The sequence below is a fragment of the Gymnogyps californianus genome, chromosome 7, assembly GCF_018139145.2.
Source record: "Gymnogyps californianus isolate 813 chromosome 7, ASM1813914v2, whole genome shotgun sequence".
Taxonomy (NCBI): Eukaryota; Metazoa; Chordata; class Aves; order Accipitriformes; family Cathartidae; genus Gymnogyps; species Gymnogyps californianus.
Window position 1 is genome coordinate 3585554 of NC_059477.1, and position 23927 is coordinate 3609480.

Sequence of the window (23927 nt, forward strand, 5' to 3'; positions counted from 1 at the left end):
TTGCACGTGAAATTTGACGCACTGACATGCCTCTTTACAAAGGCTATGCTCACAATTGCCTTGAGGTAGTAGCAATAGGTAAAATATCATGTCTGGTAAACCTCAAACTTCTTTAGTTCCTCTCTGTTCTGAATGTATCAAAAACTCCCTTTTATATATGCTTATGTATCTTTCTATAAAGTATGTCTAAATACAAGATTGAGTGTGAAGCTGCTACTCTGAAATCTGTGAAAATAGAGGGAATAATTCTAAAATGCATTTCCAGAGTAAGTTTTAGTTCTGTTTCCCTGATGCTTTAAACTTTCATTTCCCTTCTCTACTTCCACTGCATTATAACCTCTGGAAATAAAACAGTGTAGGCACATTCTTTGTCCTTGTCAGCAACAAGTCGGCCCTGTCTGTTCTGCATCACTGCTTAGATGTTTGCTTTTAAGAAGGACTAAAATACTTTCTTTGGCAGGAGATGAGGACTGCAGGTGCTGGAAAAGCAGGAGAGAGACTCAGTCTCTGAAATGGTCTCAGTTTTTACTTTAGTCACCACGTAGATGGATGTTTCTTGCTTTGGCCTGTGGAGCACGGATTCATTTTGTATGTGCACAGTGGTGGAAACATGGGAAGAAGGCTCACCAGAGAACCTCAGAGCTCTTGAAACGTAGTAGGATTGAGCCTTTTGTATAGAGACTGAGAGTTGTTTACTTGTGACTGGTATCTTAAGATATATAAATAAATCATTAGTATTCTGTCATTCTAAGAATTGAATCAAAACTCTACTTGGTCCGTCAACTGGAATTACTGCTTGTCTTAATTTTTAAATTAATAGTCAAGGTGTGTGTTCTCTGACTTTCGCTGCCATTCCTTTGTCCAGCTGCATGTAGCCATTTTTGTAACTAACTTCTGATGTAATGCTCTAAATCGCCTCTCACTTCCCTTCCCAATTCTAATGCTTTTCTCTTTTCTCTGCTTGCTATTCTTGGTTTACCTGCGGCAGCCTTCCGAGTACAGCTGCTACCTTGGTTCAGGATCTCGGGCATCCTCAAGAGCCAGCTCTGCTCGGGCCAGTCCAGTGGTGAGCTCCTCTATTTTTCTTTGTCCCTAAACTGTTTAATTCCTCTGTTCTTCAAGGTCTTTTTTGTACAAAGAGGTCCCTGTCCCTCGTGAGACAGTTTCTTATGGTATTAATTGGACGTTCTGGGCAATGTTTAAGACAAAGAAGGGGTGAACCAGATGAGAAATTACAAAACCAAAGTAATTTCTATGCAAATGCACATGTTTTTACAATAGAAAGTACACTTTGGACTCAGGTGACAATGCTAAATTTTTTCTAAGTTGGGCATAAAGCACATCGGCAAGGGGATTGTGAAAAAGACTGGGTTGTTGATGCTAGTGCCGCGTCTCCTTTGGTTATTAAAATCAGGAAACCCTAAGTCTTACTGCAGCATTCAAGTAGTTCAGTTTCTCTACATTGAGCAGTATTTTGGTGTTGTGTTGCTGCAAAGCTGCAGGGCTATCCAGAGATTGGATTTGAACATATTTGTTGGACTGTAGATTACCAGGCACTGCAGAGTCTTTAGCATGGTGAAGTGCTAGAGGGGTTACGTGTACCTGGCGTGTCTAGCATCATGAATTCCTAAGTAGTCATGGCTGAACAAGGATGCTAAAGGCTTGTCCAACCCCTGTGACTGTAGTTGACCAAGACAAGACTTTTTCCCAAGCTTTTTACAGAAATAAATTAATTGTCTTCTATTTTTTTCAATGGCATATTGCTGCTTTCTGTTTGTGATTGTTCCGTCTAGCTGCTTACAACTCTAAATATCTTTCCTGATTAATTTCAGAGGAAGGCCTGATAGCGTGATGACAGTAGCAGAGTGCAGCAGCATGTCTCTTAGAGGAAATGTGCAGCTTACAGTAAACTAGTCTATAACAAAACTAATCTTCCACAGAGAGTGAGTTTTGAAGTGTTGCACTGAGTTTCAGTAAAGTGCCTTTGCTTCATGGAAGTGTTCCTCCTAGTGAAGTTTAAATGTGCTCGTTCTCCTGGGACCTGTCACATATTACCTACCACATCCCCAAGATACGAAGCGATGAGGAGGGTGATACCATAAATTAACACAGACAACGTGCTTCTCTAGTCATAACATCCTATTGCCTTTGTTGCTTTGCTGAGGAGCTGAATCTTAAATGCTGTACATGTTGCCTTAAGGACTAATTAAAATGGAGTATCTGGGTAGTCAAAGCAGCTACCGCAGCATGCAACACAGTAAGCTGCAACATGAACATTTGGAGTGTTCCTCTTCAGTAAACACACGTAGTCTGCAGTAAGGGATTGCTTTGTATCTGATGTCCCCCATCATGCTGGTTCCCCCTTCAAACATAGCCTGCGATTTGAAAACCTGTGTGCTATGGGGGTTTTCTCCCGTGGTTAGAACTGTGCAGTAGGTCTGCATCCCGGTGGTGAAAGGTGCCTGAACTCTCCACGCAGGGTTACTTCTTGTCATCAGGCAGGGAATAGGCGAGCCTTTTGATCATCCAGCGAGCCCTCTCCTTCTAAGTGAGAAAGAGCTGAATAAACTGGCTGGAGCAGAAGAAAATGGAACTGATAGAATAGAGCTATGTGCTCTGAAGTATTGGTGTTTCTTAAAGACAAGGGTACATCTGCTTTTTAAAATTTTCTTTTTTTTTTTTTAAAAGGATTTTCGTCAGATAATGTATGGCAGCCGGTGAGCTATAAATAAATCAGTATTTTAATTAGTCCCTGAGCTATGAGTTCTTGCAGTATATCTCTTACATTAGTATTACTTCTTAAGTGGCTTTGCAAACTGAATTTCAATTATCCCCAAAGCAAAAAAATCATCAGAATAACCACGGATTCCATTAAAGTTCTTAAGTGTAAGAACTGGGTACCCATACATTGATGTTGGTTTCCATTATGTGGTTTTTTTGTATGCAGTCCGAGTCATTCATGCAAGCTGCTTACGGTAATCACAAAATGCAGCTTGCTCCTCCTGGGAGCTATAGGGGATTTTTGGTCTTTTAATTCTCTGCTTACGCTTTGGACTGTTTGTATGCAAGTGGCTGGAGATGGTTAGCTGTGTCAGCACTGACGCTGGAGAGGTGCCAAGCTGAATCTGCTCTGCAAGGAGACAACAGGCACTTTTCTAGTTTTGTTTTTTTTTAATTAGTGGTTTATTGCAGGGTGTGAAGAGCTGCCGTTATTTCCATGGCCTTGAAGAAGAGCTGAGAGTTAATGCCATAGTGGGTCTAAAAGGCACCACTGCAGGGGCTTTGCTTCTCCTAATGCAAGGTAGTACAAGCCTTGTTAACGGGGTGGCATTGCTCTTAAAAGTTCTAACTACTACACGAGGTCAATGCAGCAGCACTTTGTGTGGTTTGGTTTTTGTTTTTGTTTTTTTTTTACCTTTTTTTCCCTGTATTAAACAGGCAATGCCTTTTCCTGTAACTCACAGTAAGGAATCACTTGCCTTGCCTTTTACTGACAGAGGTTTCAAGGCGTTTTGGTAACATTTTCAGTTGTGTACTTGATCTTGGCAGTAAAGACGCTGAAATAGAGCCATGTCTTCTCAGCGGGCTTAGCAGTGTTATCGCTTCCACTCATACAGTCCTGAAATGTCATCTGCTTGGACTTCCTAAAGGAAGAATAAAGATCTCCTTGGACGATGGTGATAACTTCTGAGAGGAAAAAAGTGGTTGTTTTTATCTATGAGTAATCTACATTAGAACTGTTTTAATATTGCTAACCCCTAAAACTGAGTTGTTCCTTGCCTTAATGTATCGAGCCATATGCTTCCTTGATTCTGCTTTATATATCTTCTGGCATTTACACATGTAAAGATTTGATTCCAAGTTTACTTTTTAAATGGCTGGTGGAGGAGGAAGGAAAGGGGAATATCTGTTGAGTTGAAAAGCTGAATTTCCAGCGTGCTTATGTCACTTGAGAGTATGATAGTTTACAAAATCCATGTACTGTAATCATGAGTGCTTAACACTGAAGTTAAGTATGATTTTTCTTACGATTATGGGCATTATTAGGCAGAAAACCAAAATTGAACTGTTCCCAAGCCTGACTAATTATCATGAGAAATTATATATTGAGAATGGAGAATGATTCAGTTTAACTTTCTAAATTAAAGCGTACAATATCTTGTTCACTGCAGCCCTTAAATTTTTTCTCAGAATTTTGTTTCCCCCTTCTATCACTGTTCATTAAACAGTGAGCAAAAAGCAACAGTAGTTTTCCTGCTGCACATGGCTTTGCCAGCTTGTGTTCTCATTTGCATTATCATGTAATACAGTAAAAGCCAGGAAGATACTTAAACACAACATGTGAATATTTATTTGGTGTTGTATGTATTTTTAGGAATTCACTATATCTGTATGAAGTTTGCTGTTTGATTATTTTTCTTTAACATTCTTCCCATTATCCCCACTAGTAATTATTGTCTGCTATCCTTGCAGTTACTGCAGATAGGCAAACATGTCGTTTAATGTTAAAGCATTATACTCGATATAAAGTACAGATCTTAAGACTACTGAGAGCAAACATCAGGCCCATCTGTACAGATGGAGGTAAATCTTGTGCCTGAGCTAGTGGCGTGTTTTGGCTGAGGTGGGCTTTTTAATATGAATTGCTGGATTTTTTTCTTTTTTTAACTTAATAAACTACTAGTGAAAAGCAATTATTTATACATTTGAAATAGACTCAGAATGTAATAGTATTTATCTGAAGACTTTCTGAGCGAAGGAAGGCAAAATAATAGGAGAGGGCACATTTTGCTACCCTGAGAAGATGATCTTTCATAGTAACTCTCTCCCTTCTTGCGGAGTCTCAGACGGCAGGCACAAGCGGTCGGCATGCATCCTGGCCAGGCGGGCCGGTACCGACAGCAGCGTGGTCGTACAAAGTGCAAGACTGAAAATGCAAGTGCCACTTAGCGAGTGTGCAGTCCTCAGGTCATACATTAATGCACAGTTGGGAATAGCTTTTTTCATTTGAAGAAGCTTATCGTGTTCTCACCAGAAATAAAATTAAGACAGTCAGTCTTAATTTTCATGGAAGCTGTTACCAGCGTGCTCAAGCTTTGCCTTCTCTCCTCTACGCTTAAAGATTTACGATAGGCTTGTGTCCTAGCCCAGCCACTGACAGTCTGGGCGTGCTTTCGGCCCCTCCGGAGTGAGGATTTGCTGCAGTGCTAACTTGCATTTCAGAGACTGATAAGTTTGTTTAAGCAATGACGTTTGGCATAACACTCATTCCTGAACCAGGATACTTCTGACAAATCCACTTTAGACCTGACAAAGTTCAGCAGTGGTTTTCCCCTGCTGACTTTTAAAGGCTTATTGCTAATTGCTAGTGTTAAGGTGGCTCTCATTGGAAAAACACGCAGAAACTCTCTGTGTTACTTCTTGCCCCAGCCCACCTGATCAAACTGGTAAGATGCGGATTGTAGGAGGGGGTTATATTGACTGCAGTACCTTTTTTTTTTTTTTTTTTTTTTTAAATTCCAGGTTTTGTAGATACCATCCTGTGCTCAGCACTACCTATTGAGAGAATTTTTCTTTGGTGTGGGCCATATTTCCATTTCAAACTGTGCCGTACTACTTTAAGAGCAGGAAATGATCTTTAATTTGATTTGTCACCAAAAAAACCCCCTTGCTTTTATGAGGAAGTTGATCTAAGTGCAAGATCTTAGAGGGAGCTGAGCAGTGACATGCAGACAGAGCATGTACTGAACACGCTGAAGTTGTTCTCATACCTGAGCGTGGTCTGCGGCACTACCCAACGGCAAGCGTTTCAGATTTCCCTTCTTCTCTAGCCTGGTTTGGGAGGCTGGAAGCTGGCAATTGTGCCTTAGTCCTGATTCTTCCATTGATTTAAAGATCTCTTTACTTGCAGCTGGGGTGTAATGGTTAACGGTCCGAGGGTCTCTGGTCTTCTCAGTAGGTGTTGGAGAGTCGTCTTGTTGGGTGCACTGTGATAGTGCTGCAGGGGCTCTGATTTCAGCCTGGACACTCACCGGTGGCAAAGAGTTTCAAGGGTTAACCTGCTAGGTGACTGCGGAGTAGAGAGAAATACTTTTTCAAACATTGTACTGAAATGTTTTTATTACCTATGAAAAATAGGCAATATATCCATATATAGACTTGTGGGATGATTTTGCTCTTGTTCAGTTTCCAGCTGCGGTAAGCCTCTGATATTGCTGACATTTTTGTAACATGGCTCTGGATTTATTCCGAAATAGCTGTCAGAAGAGGCTGAACTCTGATCCCACTGTACTTATTTTGCAGAGAGCAACCTACTCCCTGTGCCAAAACAAAGATGTGCGTGCTGGAGTTCCTTGGAAAATTACTTCCTTTTCCTGCTTTTTTACTCACGAAAGTACAAGTTGCCCAAATTGTTGGTGAAGAGGAAGGTAATCTGTGATTAGAGACAGACCCATGCCATTGTAGAAAGGAAAAAAGGTACAATGTTCTAGAAATTAAAGGTCTAGTATCACTAGATGAATTCCTCTTTAGATCTCCTTTTCTAGCAAGTATTCTGTTAGTCCTTTATATTTTTATGTGGAAAAGTCCCAAAGCCAGTATATATGTGTATGAAAAACTATGCTGAGTATAGTACTGTGAAGGTGGAGAAGTTGTGTTCAGTCTATTTAATCGTTACAGTATTCTTTATTGAATGACAGTATGGAAGGTAGGTGTTTTGGGCAAGAATTTTGTGCAACTTCAAAAAAAAATAAACATTTTTTTTCCCGACCTTTCTCTGTTTGATTTCTTATGGGATCAAATGCCAAAGGGCTTGTTGGGGACGGTGAAGGCTGAGAACCTGGAGTTCCCTCTGGTGGCTGGCCGCTGTTGGAAAGCACCGTTTATCTTTTTAAAGGAGTGATATTGTGAATACATTAATCTAAAGATAAGCAGAATGAAAGCTGTATAAAATATTAATCTAAAATAGACTTCTGTCTTTCTACAAGACACTCTTTACAGCTTTTGGTGTATCGCTGCCACGTAACCATAAAATTAAATTCTGCTTGTTTCAGTCTGACTTTTTGCTTAGAAAAGTATTGTGTAGCAGGAAGCATCTTTGTAATGGAAGTATACTATGTTAGAAAGAGGAACTGGCTTTTCTCAAAACAGATTAAATTTTTAAATGTTGATATTTAAATAAATTGGTAGTGGTAATTACTGTTTTTGAGGAGAAAATGCTCTGAGTATTCCATTCACGGCACCAAATGGATGTATGTATGAGAGCATCATTAGGGAAAATGAAAACTCCTGTTTGGTTTTGTTTTTTTTCTTTTAAACCACTTCAATATTAGAAGTTACTTAATAGCTTTAATTATTAAGGATTATGCTGCCCTAGAGAATTATTAAAGATTGTTTTGCAATACGTGTGTAGCAAGCTTCACAGGTGTGGTTATGAGTGCTCTGAGTAGAAATGTCCACCCTGTGCATATCTCTCACCACATTGTCTTCAACGTTTTCCCCTTTGTAAATGGAAGCTTTTATTTGACTCGTGATGCATCATTAAAACAATATCAATATTTGCTCCCTTCTTTATCTTACTAAAAACTGAGGTTGCACGTTTTTTCAGAAAATAAAGGACATTCTGCAACTGGCTTAAGGAAAATAATATTTTGAGTTGTGCCCTGAACCTGTAAGGTAGACTTTGCAAAAGGCTGTACATAAATTTCTGGAGGTAGATCTGTGCATGTGTGTGTGTATAGAGTAATCTTTGGTAACATGCCAATATTTACGCTGCCACAACTGTCTCGATAAACAACAACGTAGTGTTTGGCTGGGCTAGAAAGCTGCCAAATCCACCACTTGAAGCTGTCTGGCATGAAAACAATAGGCTGTTTGCAAAAGTCAGTCCATCTTGTTTATTGGGTCTGAACTGAAGTATTTACCTTCATTAATGACCTTCTCTTATTGCATCCAAACTCTGAGATCCCCCCCCCCCTTAAGTACTTTGTGTATTCAGAGTCTTTGCAGAGTTTATATCTAGTGCTTTAAGTCTGGCTTATTTTACTTCGAAGCCTAAGTCTTAAGTTTTCTTAATGATAATCATAGGAAATGTATGATATCAGATGTGTTGTCAGTGTAAAAAGCTAATTTGTAATAGGTACCTCTCAGTTTTGGGATTTTTTTTTTTTAATAGGGTACCATGGGTAATATGAAAAATAATGAGTGTGATCATCTACATATTACTCTATAATTCAAAGAAAAAAACCCGTGTGCCAAATGTGAACTGGTTGGAAAGAGATGTAGTTTTTGAGTATGTTTTCAATGAAACTTATCAACTTAACCTCAACCTGCCTTCCCCTGAATCAGATGTCTCCTGATTTCTTTTCAGTCATTTCAAAAACACTATTCCCTTTGGCTCTTAGGCTCTTGATCTGGGGAAGCCATTGATTTTTCTATAAGTCTTTTGGGAAACCATCTTGATTGTGGTGCTGAATGTTCCCAGAAGAGGTTCACATGTTCAGGACTTCTTGAGTTCTGCTGAGCTTTTCATTTCATTCAGTTCTTTTTACACTTAGTTCCATTTTAGACAGAGGTACTTATAAAAAGATTCTGTTGTGAAACACACTTTTTTTTTTCCTTCCCCTTGATAGCAAAGTGAATAATGACAAAATACTTGATTTTAAATTTCTGCTCTTGGGAACTTGTATATTTTGTTTGGTCTCAGAGCAGGAAAAAGTTGATAGGATGGTTCCCATCAAGGGGGGAAAAAAAAATCTGCTCAGGTTGTATGTGGGTTTTGCTCTGTAACTTTCTTTTAAGCATTTAAGTTGTCTGTATCCATGGTAATTTTCTGTACTCCTAAATGCTACTTTGGCTCCGTTTTGTTTGTTCTAGACTGGTTTTAGTGTAGGATCTGTCTTCTGAATTAGTAAATTCCAGTGAAGTACTGAAACCGTAAAAGAGCTGTTTGTTTAGACTTTGAACTGGTCCCTGATATTTGACTTGAGGGTCAGTTTTTTTTGTAGTCTCAGCCTTACTTGGATCTTTGCTTGAAGTCACAGTCACCTTTTCTCTTGAGCAGAGAATACTTATCAGAGGTTTTAAGCTTTAGAGTTCTTTTTTCTTTCACTGCCCCCCCCCCCCCTTTTTTTTTTCTTTTGGGAGCAGTGCAGATGCAGTACAATCCTTCAATTCTAACTTGGTACCTTGCTTTTTGGAATGGGGGAGGATGTGCTGGCAGGCTTCAGAGGTAGCCTTTTTTTAGCTAAGGTCCATAAAAAAAAATGTAACTTCAAGAAGCTATCTTGGTCTGGAAGTCTATTGATCTTTCAATTAAAAAACTTAACCTCTCTACTTAAGTAAATTGCTATTTGGGGTTCATTTGAGGCATATTTTTAAGTTGTTCTGAAATAAATAGGAGTAGCTGCATACGTCAGCCCAGCAGTTGCATACAGCTATTTGTATGTCCAGGGAAGGACATCTGGGGCTTTGAGTTCATGCCCGTATAGGTCTTTATATTCTTGCATTGTTAACTCATAGGTCACGTGCCATCTTCATGTTTGAAACATTGTGATGTAGAATATGGGAAAAAAGTATTCCTCGGTCTTAATAGACCAAATAGTTTTTTATCAATAAGTATATTCCACTTAATTGCATACTGCTTAGAAATTTGAGGTGCATTGTCTAGCCTTGTGCCCTGAGATACCAGCCAGGACACTGCTTTTCTGAGCGAGCTGGCTGCTTTTTGAGTGGATAGAAATTGCTAATGAAAAGTCTTTTACAGGTTTAAGAATTCTCCTTCTGATATCTTACTGCCTTCTCTTGTCTTTTATTGATGATATTAATGATTCCTTCTAAATCTTTGTTTTACAGATCGAGGAAAGGCCAGAAAAAGACTTTGAGAAGGTAAGAAGGATCTTCTGAATTATTCTGACAATAGTGCTTTTTTCATGTGCTTTTTGGTAGGTAGAACTCACAGTGAGTGTACAGAAATCTTGTATAAAATCCATTGTGAGGCAAAAATTTGAATTGTTGGAGCCTTCTACTACTACATTTTTGGAGACGAACTTTTCAACCTCTGGTCATTCAGATGTTAAGTAGTTGACCTTCAACAGCAGTTGGCTGAAATTGCTTTAGGCTAAGCCACAGGAATACTGTGTTTGGTTATTAGATTTTAATTATGGTATTATATAAAAATAAATAAATAATAATAAAAGAGGTGGATACTGCACTAGTGAGAAATTGCCTTAGTGCAGAACCCTCGGTACAGTAAAACAGTTAATGTGGCTGCTGCTGCAGAGTAGATAAATATCCGTGAAAGGGAGAGGAGCTTGAGAGGTAGTCAGAAGCATCCACAAAGTGTATTATTACAAGTTTTGAAAATATCTGGCAAGATGATGCTAGCCCCTAAAGACTTTGTCTAACTAAGAATTAATAGTTAGAAGCTAAGTCATGCAAACTCCTATTACAATAGTGTTTTAATACATCTGATCTGCCTTTTCTCATTACTTTCCCTTGTTAAATCCTGATCTTTTGATTCTTCTCCTTAGAAAGTTACATTTTAATCAAATCTGCGTAATTTAGAAGTGCAAGAGTTGATGTAACGTGTGTGTTCAAAAAAAACAACAACAAACTACAAACCCACGATGTATCTACAAAAAACGGGTATAACCATTTTTGACCGTATGTGATTGTAGGGAGCACGTACTGTCTCAAGTTTATCAGCAGCTACCTTAGCTTCTCTGGGTGGGACTTCTTCACGAAGAGGCAGTGGGGATACATCCATCTCAGCCGATACAGAGGCATCTATCAGAGAAATAAAGGTGAGAAATACTTAAAACCAGCATAAATTATTAAATATCCTTTAGACTTCTTTCCAAAAAAGAAACTGCCTTGTCTCCCCCTCCCGGCAGTTCTGGCACAATGAATTGTGTGCTGTAAATGAAAAGTGAATAGCTTTATTAGAGGGATGCTGCTGGGAGCTCATGGGTATTGCAGGAATATTTGGGTGAAGTCCTACGGCATATGATAGCAGAACAGACTGATCATAATAGACACATCTCATCCGAACCTAATGAAATAGGAAATGGACTCAATATAGCACACTGACAGGAGGACTGAAATAATGCAAGAAGCACTGCGCTGGATGCTAAGTTGGGGAGAGGGCTGTATTTTGTAATCTAATTAATGATTCCATGAAGTTAGACACATTTGAATAGCAAATAGCTATGCAATCCAGTGTTCGTATCATTGAGTGCTAGTCTGGGTAGTCCATAGCCGAATTGTTTTTGTAATCTGTTTTTTAATGCTCCATTCTGAAGACTATTTTAAAATGGGAAATCTGAATTCTGTTAACTTTCGTGCATACGACTTTACAGCTCTTCTGAAATTACAGCCGTTTAAAACATCTGGATTTGTATTAGGATCTCAGATACAAGCAGGTCTGTCCCAGTTTCAGCACTGTAAAACAGCTGAAAGATAGCCATTTGCTGGTGACCAAGGACAAAAGAAGAGAGAGACTGTGAAATAGGACTTATAATTACATTGTGTGTGATGGATGGTTTTCATATAGGCTTTCCTACATCGCTAGTACAGCCTGTATTTCAGGCTTGCTTTGGCAGCCGTTACCCTTAATACCAGAATTCCTCAAAGAGGGCGATAATCGGTGACAGGGTTAGTGAAGGGCTGTGTGGCTGGGGTATGTAATCGTTGGAGGCTTTGAAGCTGGGTCTGCGTCTTGTCCTTAATGTTGAAGATTTCATTTTTTTCCAGTCAAGAAGAGCAGAATTAGCATAAACTTCTAACCAAGAAATTTCATTGTCTGGCAAAGCTTCAGGTTAGGATCAGACCCCTTAACCTGTGTGGTAGAAATATTTAAATGAGAATTTTGAGTACTTGCTTTTCCCTATCAGCTGCGCTTCTGCCCCTTAGTTTCAGTGGCATCATTCACCTTTCTCACCATTTCTCTCAGGATATCTATGAGTTAAAGGACCAGATTCAGGATGTAGAAGGCAAATACATGCAGGGACTGAAAGAAATGAAGGTACTGGTTTCCTGCGGGCTTGGGAGTGTGATCATTAACACTAGCTAAGCATTCAAAAAGTCAGTGTGAGACCTAGAACTGACCTTGCATGCTTTGCTTCTGGGAGGGGTTGTAAATTGTGTGAAAAGCATTTCATTAACTGGAAAAGTATCTGTTCTGACCTCGGTTGATTGTGGTGAGAAATGTTTCCAAATGTTAACTGAAAGGCTGCTGATTACTATTGCATGTTGTCTTTGCTGTTTTGAGAAGGTAATCGTTTTGCTAGCAAATTAAAATCATGAGGGTTTTTTTTTATAGTTTCCTAATCATCCAGGAAACCTCCCAATATTGGAAGATGAGCTAGAACTCCTGTCCTACAGTGCTATGAAAAATCTGAATTTAAAAGCTTGTATGTTTTTGTTTTGATAAGGTCCGCATGCCTCTGGAAAGTTGTGCATGTGAGGTGGTGACTATCATTTTGGTTTCATACTTAGATCACAGAAGACACCCTTAAGCAATTCGTGTAACAAAACTCCATGTAACAAAGCTTGTTACGTGAAGAACAAATGCTCATGCCAGTTGGCACTAAAGAAGCGCTTACCGCGTCCATGGAGCCGTAAATAGATTTTGGTGCAACTACTAACTTGTGCATCCACGTACCACCACCTCATGAGTGAGCAGCAACATGAGCTGCATTTTTTTAGAAAAGGCAGTCTTACAACTATGTATGTAGACATCCAGGCATATAATGCCACATTTATCAGCATTAATTGCTGGCTGTGTCATCGGCTCAACGCTGTGACAAGTGAAGATGCTGCCATTTTAAGTGAGTTGTCAATGGAAAAAGAGTAGTCTGGCCCTTTTTCTGTAAAATCTAACTGTTTTTTTCCATGATCACTGTGTAGCAGGTGTAGCAAAATAATCACAGGGCATAAAAAAATGTAGGTTATTTTTCAATTCATGTCCTTTAGACTGCCTTTTGTGGTGATTTGTACCTAAGCCGCACCGCTTGATGCTAAGAAAACAAAACGTAGCATGCTGAAGGAGTGGTGCAGCAACTACCTTAACTTCTTATTTGCATATACTTCCTTTCCAGCTAATTTCTGAGGTTTGATCCTACCCCTGTTTCCAAATCCTGGCGGCTTTCCTTTGCTTGGTATTTCTCATCCTTGGGCTGGAAAGTGCACCAAAGCACAGTTTGTGTTTGGAAATCTACAAATTCATGTCCTTAAAGCCAAATTATCTTATTTGTCAATAGAAATGTAAACTAAACTGACTCGAAGTTAATTTTGTCGTCATCTCACCACTGTCATCCCCAGTTCCACTGATTGAATGAAAAGGGAAGTATATGAAACTCACCTGTGCTTTAGATGTAATTATTAGAATTACTTAAGTTCTGAGAGAAATTGCTTGATCTGTAAACTAAAATGTTGACATGAGTGTCCTCCTTGTTTGCATATTCACACTGTTTTGTTTATATAAGTCTTTTGTTTCTCTATTAAAATCAAATGCTGCAAAGTTTGACTGCACAACATGGAAAATGATCCTGATCTTTATTTTGCCATCATCTGTTGTTATAAATACCTCAGTATCTTATATTCAGGTCAAGTTGATAGGAGGGGTTTTTGAGACCCTGGCAATTGTATCTTAGAGAATAAATTTGTAAAGAAGGGATGTGATAGAGGAAACCTAATGAAAAATGATACATCAGGTCACAAAGCTGCGGCTTTTTCATGGCAAATTCGAATTCCTGAGTCAGTGTGTTTAGTGGTTCCCACACTGCAAGGATCCCTGAAATCCGTGTGAAGTGGCTGTCAGACTGCCTTAATTTAAGGCCTAAGATCATCTAAAATGATCTTAAATCAAGGCCCGTTTACCTTTAAAAAAAAAAATTCCGACTTGTCATCTTCAGCAGCTGCTTTGAGCTGCCAGTGTGCAGGGGCAGGGGGAGGAGGGAGAAGGAAGAAAACTCTGAGAAGGCAGAAGCTGAAGCAGCAGAGAACGGGAAACATTTTATCCGTCCTGAGGTAAGGTCCCTTGCTTGTAAACAGAAGTCTGGTGGGAACACAGTGGAGGTTATCCTCACCTTGGGACAGTTGGTAAGCACATGATTAGCACTGGTTTCTGTAGGAGTACTCGGCATGCTTATGGTTTAGTACTTAATTTTCTTGTTCAAGGGCTTGGTTGGCAAAGTGTCTTTTATAACTGGCTCCAACTGTGGTTGCTTATTCTTTGCAGGACTCTCTAGCCGAAGTTGAAGAGAAATATAAAAAGGCTATGGTGTCAAATGCTCAACTAGACAATGAAAAAACAAATTTCATGTACCAAGTAGATACCCTGAAGGATGCGCTCTTAGAGTTAGAAGAACAGCTGGCAGAATCCAGGCGGCAATATGAAGAAAAAAGTAAAGTATGTATATAGCCATGGCACGTTATTTAAGAGGGAAAGATTTGGGGGGGGCCAGAGACCTTTGGGAGGAGGCAACCAAATTACTATTCAAGATTTTAAGTAAGTTATTGATTTAGTTACTGTTAAAGCAAGCGGAATAGCAGCATATTATGTGGTTGTGATCATACAAATGGAACTTTTCCCTAAGCTTCTGTCTTATAAAGCAATATCTGAAGAAGTGAAGAAATGTTTTATATGGTAAGGCTATACTGATATTATCACATGTCCTTTTATATTCCATCTTTAAAGTAAATTCAAAGGTTTTGTTCATAGTGACTTCTGGAGGATTCCTTTTTTTTTTTTTTTTTTTTTTTTTTTTCCTTCTTCTGGAGTATTTTTACACACAAAGCTCTCTTCAGTAGGCCCATGGGAGAGTTGTGCAGTTTATATAGTTAAGGCAGCTACTTGGTTGAGAGTTGAATTAAGTTTTACATGAATTCAGCATCTGACAGCTAGTGAGTTGGTGTTAAATAATGCAGCTGTGACTTGTGTTAGCTTTTCAGAACTGGCTCTTTAGCTTGGGGCATTTGACTATAGCGCACTTCAAAACACATAGTTCCTGGAAGATACGGTGTGGTTTTTTTTAAAGTCTGCAATGTCTGGCTAACTTTTAGTACACGGTTATGTGGAAAGAGTGATTTAAATTCTCATCCATTCATCTGTGAAGTCTGTAGGACTTGAGTGTAAAAGCTATTCACTGCCAGCCCTGCTGCTCAACTTATGAAACTGGCTAAATGATGCCTGTCACTTCTTTATTTGATGGAATAATAGTTTCTTGGAAAAAGGACAAATAAGATAAAAATTGTACTCTTGTGGGATTGTGAATAGAGGAATATTCAAGAATTGCATTGCAGTAAGCATTTTTTTTGTGGTTGGGCTTATTTTCTCCTTTTTTCATGGGATGCTATTTTTGATCAATAAAAATGTCATGAATATTTCATTATTCATAGGAATTTGAGAGGGAGAAGCATGCTCATAGCATATTGCAGTTTCAGTTCATGGAAATCAAAGAGGCTTTGAAGCAAAGAGAAGAAATGCTTGCAGTAAGTAACTTTTTTTTTTTTAATGACTTCTTTGATTGGTATGTTCCCAGTTAGCAGTAGGAGTGCAGAAGGTGAGGCAGGGAGAATTTTATTCCCTACTCAAGTTTCTCACCTGAAGAAATACTAGTGTTTCAGGCCAAACAGGTTCAGAGCTGACTAACAGAAGTAGTACTTTCATAAGTATTATCTGAAGTTGGACTTCTTTTTTTGCCTTGTCCATAATACGAAATAAGCTGTGTTTCGGAGATGCAGAGGAAACCGATGGAACTGTCTAACTTTGCAAGTCATCTCGTGGATAGAAAGATGGACTTCAGGAGTGTAGGTTTAGTTGAGATGTCAGAAACTGTGAAACTGTGTATGCAGATACCCTTTTACTTTAGCACCCGACTTTTTTCATTCTTTGGCATCACTGCAATCTTAACCTTCTTTGTTAACCTGTTACCTGCTTTCTGTCTTCTCGTTTTGCTCCTGTCTCTCAGGAAATCCAACAGCTGCAACAGAAACAGCAGAGCTATGTCAGGGAAATTTCTGATCTTCAGGAGACAATAGAGTGGAAAGACAAAAAAATAGGGGTAGGACTGTCAACTCCTGAAATGTATTCAGAGTGGCACTGTGGTTCTCCAGCTGATCCTGCTTTTGCAAAACCTCATCAATAAAACCCTCCCTTGCTTGGTGTGGCTGTCTTACTATATTACCAGTGAACTAGCAAATAGCAAATTTTGTCTTTGGCCAGTATCGTAAAATCCAAGAAAAATTCAGCGGCTGGTCTGATTTCAAAACCTAGGGTAACTTATTTGCTGAGGTGCACCATTTGTAATTGCCATATTGAGAAAGGAAGTGCTATTTATAATGCAGTGCCATCAGCACTGAATTTTCGCTTATTCAGACTTAATCTGCAGACTAAGCAGAAACTGGCGTGTGATAAAGAAGTAATAGAGCTATTTATGGGCTATTGGGATGAAAGTCTCTAAGTCTCCCTTGCTTCTCATCCCTTCCCACCACTCCCTATCAAAGCCAAATGGAAACCCACTCTTAAAGAAAAGCATGGCTTTCTTTTCTAACAATGAGCACTGAAGGACTTTCTGAATATAGGAGAAAGAAATCTGGCAACTTGCCCATGCTTGCAATGTCCAATAACCTGTAGCAACTTGAAACTCAAAATTGTCTAATTTTTGTTACTGTTCTGTTTGTACTGACATAGAAATATTGAGGGGGTTCAGTAGCAAAATATGCATTTGCACATGGTACATCTCAGTCTGAAGACGACTTAATGGCAGCTTTCAAATGAACTGGAATGTACTGCACCCATGACGGTAACCCATGGAATAAAAAGACTATTAAAAACTGCTGGGCCTGCTTTCATGCCCTTCCGTTAACACATGGGAATGGCACTGTGTCTTCAATGTGCATGTTGAAGTAATACGGATATGACTTAACTTGTCTGGCAGATAAGAATGAAAAGTGGATCCTCATTTGAAGGATCCCTACTGAAGAACTGGGCTCTGAATGTCTTTAGTAGGAATTCCTGGTTATTGAATAAGCTGTGCATTTCTTGGATTTTAAGTTTATCTGTGTGTATGTAAACTTGGTCCTTTAATCTGTAAACTTTCCCTTTTTCATACATGCCACTTCCATCAATCTCTGAATATCTTAAATCTACTTATTCTTGTTTACACTTGCTTTTCATGGTCTTTACTTGTCTCCCTTCCTTTCTTCACATCTCCTCGCCATCTGTCTGTGTTGGGAACTCAGGCGTTAGAGAGGCAGAAAGATTTCTTTGATTCCATAAGAAGTGAGCGGGATGACCTTAGAGATGAAGTGGTTGTGCTGAAGGAGCAACTGAAGGTATGCAAGAGGAATAAAAGAAACTTATATTCAACTGCTGACCTTTTCCTCCTGTACGTTTTTGCAGAAAATTTGAATCTAGCTCAGTAGCAAGAACTCTATTTTCATGTTGCCTGTAAGTTGCCATTTCAGGAATTCTCTACATAAAGTGCTCCTCCCTAATATTGACTGTGAGCTCTTAGTATAACTGTAGTATTAAGTAGTTGCTTTTGTAGGAGATGCTTCTCTGAGGAACATTTTATGCAGCAGATTTATGTTTTTAAAAAAAAAAAAAAAGAGCTGGGATCACATGCTTTCTATCGTAATGGCTAAACTGAGAACTGTAATATTCTGTGCTCTTTTCTGACTTCCAGCCACGTTAATGGAATGATTGAAGCAAATGTTTATTCAGAATATCAAGGACAAGAACAGTTGAACAATCCTCCCCTTTCTGAGCAGCAGGCTCTAAAACATTGCTTTTGCTTCTCCACAGAAACATGGAATAATCCCAGACACTGACGTAGCCACCAACGGGGAGACGTCAGACATTCTTGATAACGAAGGACACTTGGATTCTTCCAAAACTGTTCCAGGCACAACTCAGGCATTAAAGACAGGAGGGGATGGGATGCTAGGTAAGTGCTGTATATTCTTTCATATCTTTCTGTCTGTCCATTCATTCATCCTTGCTTGGAGTTTGGGCGTTTGTTAGTGGGACAATTAACACATCACGCAGCATGCTACTTGTCAAATCACTTCCTCTGCATTTTTCTGCTTAATATTTATTATCACTTCAAGTATGTTGTGCAGTTTCCTGCAAAGGCAGGCTTCATTTCCTATTCAAGGTGACAAAGGACGAGAATACAAATATTACATTACAGATAAGTAGCAATCATTCAGATTACTATTTAAACCCTGAATTTGAAAATCGTCCCAGAATAATCCTACTGTAGTTCAATATTTTTCAGCACATATCCTAAAGAGTCAGAAAAAAAAGCATTTTAGTTTCCTATAAAGAACTTGTATGTTGGTTCATTTATATACCTGAGAACTGTAAGTGTCTGCTGAACAACAGTTAACTGTTGGCGCTGTTAAAACACACTGATGTATGAATTCGTTGTTCTTGGTATCTAGTACTATTGAGCAGTTAACGTTAACACTTCAACATTTTTACTTGTTATAACAGGATTAATGCTGTTATATTCAAAGCATATGACTCTGAGATGGATAGCGTTAGGAAGGAGAAATCTGGTTGGCAAAAACATTGTTCTTATGCACTTGTGATGAATGGCCACTCAGAGAACTTTTATACTAGTGGAAGGAAAGGAAATAATAGATTCCCCCCCCCCCTCCTGTTTTTGTTCTAAATGAACATACTAAGAAATAGCAACAGGCAGCCAACTGTTGCAAGTGCGAGTTATCTTGCTTTTAGCTGTTGGCTGCTTTTTCCTCACTGAGTTTTTGTGTGGAAACAATCTGGAACACCAAAACCAAGGTAAGGGTGTATTTTTTAAATGTAATATGTTTTCTGTCTCTCCTTATTCTGGGTTGTTGTTTGTTTTTTTTTTTTTAATTAGGTACAATATAGACCCAAAAGCTAACTGCTGGAACCACAAACACTGTTGTTCTAATACCTGTTGCTTCTGAATATAAGTTGAAGAAAAACTGTTACCAAAAAAAACCCAAAACCACAGAAGTCCCCATCCCTTTGGGTGGATGAAGTGGCTGTAAGGGGCACTAACTACCTGAGCTTTGATCTGTGTTGGTAATGTTAAACAGCTGAACCGTTTGCTTGCCAATCAGATTTTACATTCAGTGGTTGTCATATACACTGATGATGCCTGTTTATGATACTTAGGAGTAAAATATTGCTGAATAATACTTGATTACTTCATTATAATGGCATCAGACACACACTCTTGCATGCATAGAGTGGTGTTAGGGTTAAATTTGGAGAGAGTATTGCTGAGAAAAAAAAAGTCTTTACTGTTAGTGTTACATCTGCAAGTATTACTGTTAAATTGCACTGCTTGAAACAGTTGTTCTCATCTACAAAAGCTGTAATTCACACAGCCAAGAGCATAAATCTTTTACTTGACAAAAACACAAGCCAGCACCAGAGACTTCTTGCTTTGAGAGGGTGGTGGTGAATTTCACTGATCAAAACCCCCAAACCCTTACTAATTCAATTGCTGCTTTGCCTCACGTAATTGGCAAAAGCTGATCTTCTGTTAACCTATTCTTTGATTCATTCTCTTTCGGGTTTTAAGTGGGGAGGTAAGTGCTATGGTGTGGTCCCTTCAACTTTCTCAATGGTCTTTTAGGCAAAGCCAATGAAGTGGACATGAAAAATGAGATTTTGGAGGATATGGGGAAAAGAGAAATCTTGCAGAATACTGAGCATGAGGAACACAAAGAGGAGTCTGAGGAGCAGGAAGTACAGACATTGCATGCTGATGAAAATGCAAAGGCAGAAAAAACGTTTGAAGAATGTGATGCCCTGTCAACAGTGATGTCACCAGATAGTAGGTTTGCAGAACAAATTCAAAGCCTTACAGAACATGTATCAGGGAGTGCTTCTTCAAATGATGATAGTGATGCAGATGATTTGAGAAAGGAGACTGAGTCCGCAGGCACAGCAGTCCAACAGCCTGTTAGTACAGAGGCTGAAGACCATGACATAAATGCAAGGACAATTCAGAACTCAGAGGTGGGCTCTCTGCAAGGTCATCAGATTTTTGAGACTCCTCAGGAAATGCCTAGTGACTTAGGTACAGAGCATGAACTGGAAAAAGCTGCACCCGAACAGGAAGAACGAGAGGATCTTAAAACTAGCCATGCCCTGAGTGATAATGAAATGGATCAGGAAGTCGACATTACAAGTGAGAGCTGTGAGTTGGTTTCTAGCCAGGCAGGGCTACCAGAGGTTACAGTAGCAGGCTCGCTTAGTGAAGAGGTAAATGTGGAGAGTCACGCTGAGGGACTCCAGCACTCAGAAGAAAGTGCTGAAAACGAGGTTACAAATGTCTTGGAGGAAAAGCTTGTTGAAAGCAAAGACTGCAATGATGGAAGAATTGATCAAACAGGAGGTGATAGAGCTGAAGAAGGAAATGAGGTTGGGAACGCAGTTCAGGGTCAGACGAGGGAAACAGAGTCTGTGGGTTTGGAGGGGACGGAGTCGTGTGAAAGTGGTGTCCCAGCAGATACAAGTGAAAAGGAAGGTGGAGGAGATCAGGCACACATCCAACCAGTTTCTTCAGAGGACAGTCCTTCAGCATCACCAGAGGAACAAAATAAGCAAGATAAAACTGAACTTGAAAATGCTATGGCTGAGAAGGATGGACAGAAGGAAGTATTAATAGAAGAGTCGGAGATGTGTTCGGATTCTGCAGAAACAGGCGAGCAAGATAAAGCATCTGTGGAGGCTGTAGGCTGCATTACTGAGGTAAAAGGAAGTGTGCTGCAGCAGGCAGAGCCAGACACAGACATTGTGGAAGAGGTGACAACTCGGGAAACCGGTTTAGATCCAAGTCTTTTAGATGACAAAATTAAGGAGTCAGAATCGGAAACAGGGGATGAGTCTGGGAAAGGAAAGGAAAGTAGGACAGAATGGGTAGAAGATTTAAAGCCAAAGGTAGAAGTTCAAACAGTTCAGTGTAGTGAAGAAACAACAGGTGATACAGTGGGAGAGAAAAATATTCCTTTAGCAGGTGAAGCGCAGAATGTAGTTAAACAAGAGGAAGGTGAATCTAAAGAGGAGTCAACTGTAGATGTTAGTGTAACTACTGAAAACAAAGTTGATAAAGAAACACTGAAAGAAAATGAGCAAGAGTTAGAGCTTGCAGACCACCGTGGTGGTGGATTTGCTCCTGAGGAAGGTGCAAATAATTCCCCGGCACAGAAAGCTGAGCAGGATGAAAATGTTAGTGAACAAGTTAAATTGGAGGGTCAAGCGGAGGAAAGACTGGAAGATGATGGTGATGCATTTGATTTTGATGAAGAGTCAAAACAGGTACTAGAAACTGATGAAAAATGTGATGGAGAGGAAGCTGATACACAGAAAGAAGAGGGTGATGGAGCAAATGGTGCTGTCGGAAAAACTGCCCAAACAGATGAAGCCGGGGAAAGAACAGACAAAATAGAAACCAAAGATGCCTTGACTGAAGATGACAGCTTGCAGCATAAAAAAGGAGAGGAGCCTGAAGAAGCAGGGCGCTTGCAAGGGGAAGCGTCATGGAAAACTGATGAGAAGACTGATGTGATGGAAGATGAAATCAAAGAATCAGATTCAAATAAAGTGGAAAAGATACCAGATGAAAATGTTTCGGAACAGGATTTGGAAAGTGCTGGCAATAACAAGGATGGTAGCAAGGAGGATTTGCAGGGTGGTAGAAGGGGTAAGGGTAAATCCAGAGATGACTGTACAATATCATAAGTTCAAAATCTCAAGGCTACACGAGTTACATGCCATTTGATCGGTCCCAGTACAGAAGCATGCACTTTGCACAATGCATCAGACCTTAGGAATCCTCTCAAAGTTTTTTCTTTATAGGTAACTCTCATCATAATACAATGTTATGTAAGTGGTAATGATGCAAGTATTAAGTTATTCACTGACGTACCTAGCCACAAGAAATTGTGCGTGGGTTTGGTTTTGCTGTGTCTCAGGTTAAAAGTTTATCACCAAAAGAGCAAGCTTCACAAATCGACTATTCAGACTATCTTGCAATTAAAGTACTTTTAGTGTGGATAACTGCTACTGAGGAATTTCTATAAGAAATTCTTTTTTTTTTTCTAGCCTAGATGATAGATGTCTTGAATGTACTTATGTGTTCATGAAGGAACTCAGTAGATCAGCAACACTGATCTGATGTTGAAACTTCTTTCTGAATGATTAAAGCCTAGGAACCAATTTTTTTTTTTTTTTTTTTTTTTTTTTTTTACTATGGAAAAAAAAACCCGATACCCTCATTCCACTTTGTCTGTATTTCTAATATGGTCATATTCCAAAAATATAGTTAGCTCACTGTGAATCTGCTTAGTCTAAACACTTGGGAAGAACAATATACAGTTTGAAGAAAAAGCAACATACAGGTCTTAGTTTGCTGAAAGGAATAAATATATACATGTTTACTTCATCTAGGCACTTTGCACCACAATAGGCCTTTTACACCATGTCTCACATGGGTTTTTTATTTTTTCCGAAGAAAGTGTCAATACACACTGTAATGTGTGCTTAGGTTTGCTATCAAGTACTGTCTCGCTATGAATATATAAACTGTCTATTTTTCCAAGAAGATTTTTGTTTAAAATTGTATTTCCTTACTGCATTATATTTTTTGCAAACTATGATTCTGAAATAATGTTTTTATCTCTGAAAAATTTATACCTCTTCCTTTCTGGAAAGAAGATAACTTTGCATGTGTTAATTCTTGTTGGATATCAGACCAAAGACGATTGTTGTTGAGTATACTAGCCCCTGTGCCTTTTTGAAAAGCTGGATTGCTTTGAATTGCTGGCATAAATTAGACACTTTGACTCCATTGGTATATTTCTTCTTGCATCTTTGGTAGCACTTGGGAGGAAGAGCATGTTTTGCATACTTAAAAATTCATTTAAAGTTGTTTTAAGCAATGAACGTCCCAAGGGAATGCAAATTGAGGAATTGGGAGGTGGGGGGGAGGCTATGGAAGGCTGTGTTTGTGTTGCTATTACAAAGTTGATGGACTACAAACAGACTGCAAAATTTCAAGATGTATATCAAAATGTACTGAGCTGTATATAATTGAAATAAACATATTTTATACTTTAAATTGCCTGTCCAGAGCACTGTTTATAAACCTGCATAAATATTTAAATCTATATAATTTCAAAAACATTTTTCTGCAGCTTTGTTAAATTTATTGCATTGTGCTACATAGCTAGAAGAGCTATCTTACTAGGAATGGGCAGCCTTGGTGTTCGAAGACTAATACACGATGGCACCCCTAACTGTAAACCTATACAGGACTGTAAACCTGTAACTCTTTTCATATGGCTTCTCTCCAACTTACAACAGTTCCAGTATGGTTTCTGTAAGTATTAGCGGTTGTTCTTCTTAAGGGTTTCCACTAAATGCTGATCTAAAAAGTCATAGATCTTAAAATCATCTCTTGTTACTATGTTGCAGTGTTTATTTAAAGATTTGTCTCTGCTATACTCGCAACAGTAATACATGGTTTAATGTTGAAAGTATTTTAAATGTATTTATATTTAAATGTTAAATGCACTTAAATATATAAGTAAACGTGCTTACCAGGCTTCATCTATGTGGATGGATCCATCCTGTGGATGGATCTGTAAGCAACTCTGAGTTAAATTAGTCACATTTAGCCAGCATTTCCTTGTATTTTTCATACGATTTTTTTTCTAATAGAAATGCTTCTGGATGGTTGAGGGAATTAATGGTGAGCTTATTTTCACTAGTTTTTCCACTTCAGAAAACAAAGCATCTGTAAGAGAGGTCCTTTTTAAAGCCAGGTCACAGAAGGAGAAACAACTCTAGTCCTAACTGTCCACATACCAGCTTTTATCCCACAGTAACTGGCCGACTCTCAGTGAAACTATGGTAG

General features: G+C 39.0%; 1 protein-coding gene across 1 annotated transcript in view; it reads left to right on the forward strand.

The window, feature by feature from the left end:
- Positions 1-23927, forward strand: part of LRRFIP1 (LRR binding FLII interacting protein 1) — a 116419-nt gene that overhangs the window by 81992 nt on the left and 10500 nt on the right. The window contains exons 12-20 of the mRNA XM_050899965.1: positions 989-1066; positions 9853-9885; positions 10677-10802; positions 11951-12022; positions 14240-14410; positions 15400-15492; positions 15972-16064; positions 17245-17337; positions 17810-17951. Coding sequence (XP_050755922.1) covers positions 989-1066; positions 9853-9885; positions 10677-10802; positions 11951-12022; positions 14240-14410; positions 15400-15492; positions 15972-16064; positions 17245-17337; positions 17810-17951 — 901 coding nt within the window. The remainder of the gene's footprint in view (positions 1-988; positions 1067-9852; positions 9886-10676; positions 10803-11950; positions 12023-14239; positions 14411-15399; positions 15493-15971; positions 16065-17244; positions 17338-17809; positions 17952-23927) is intronic.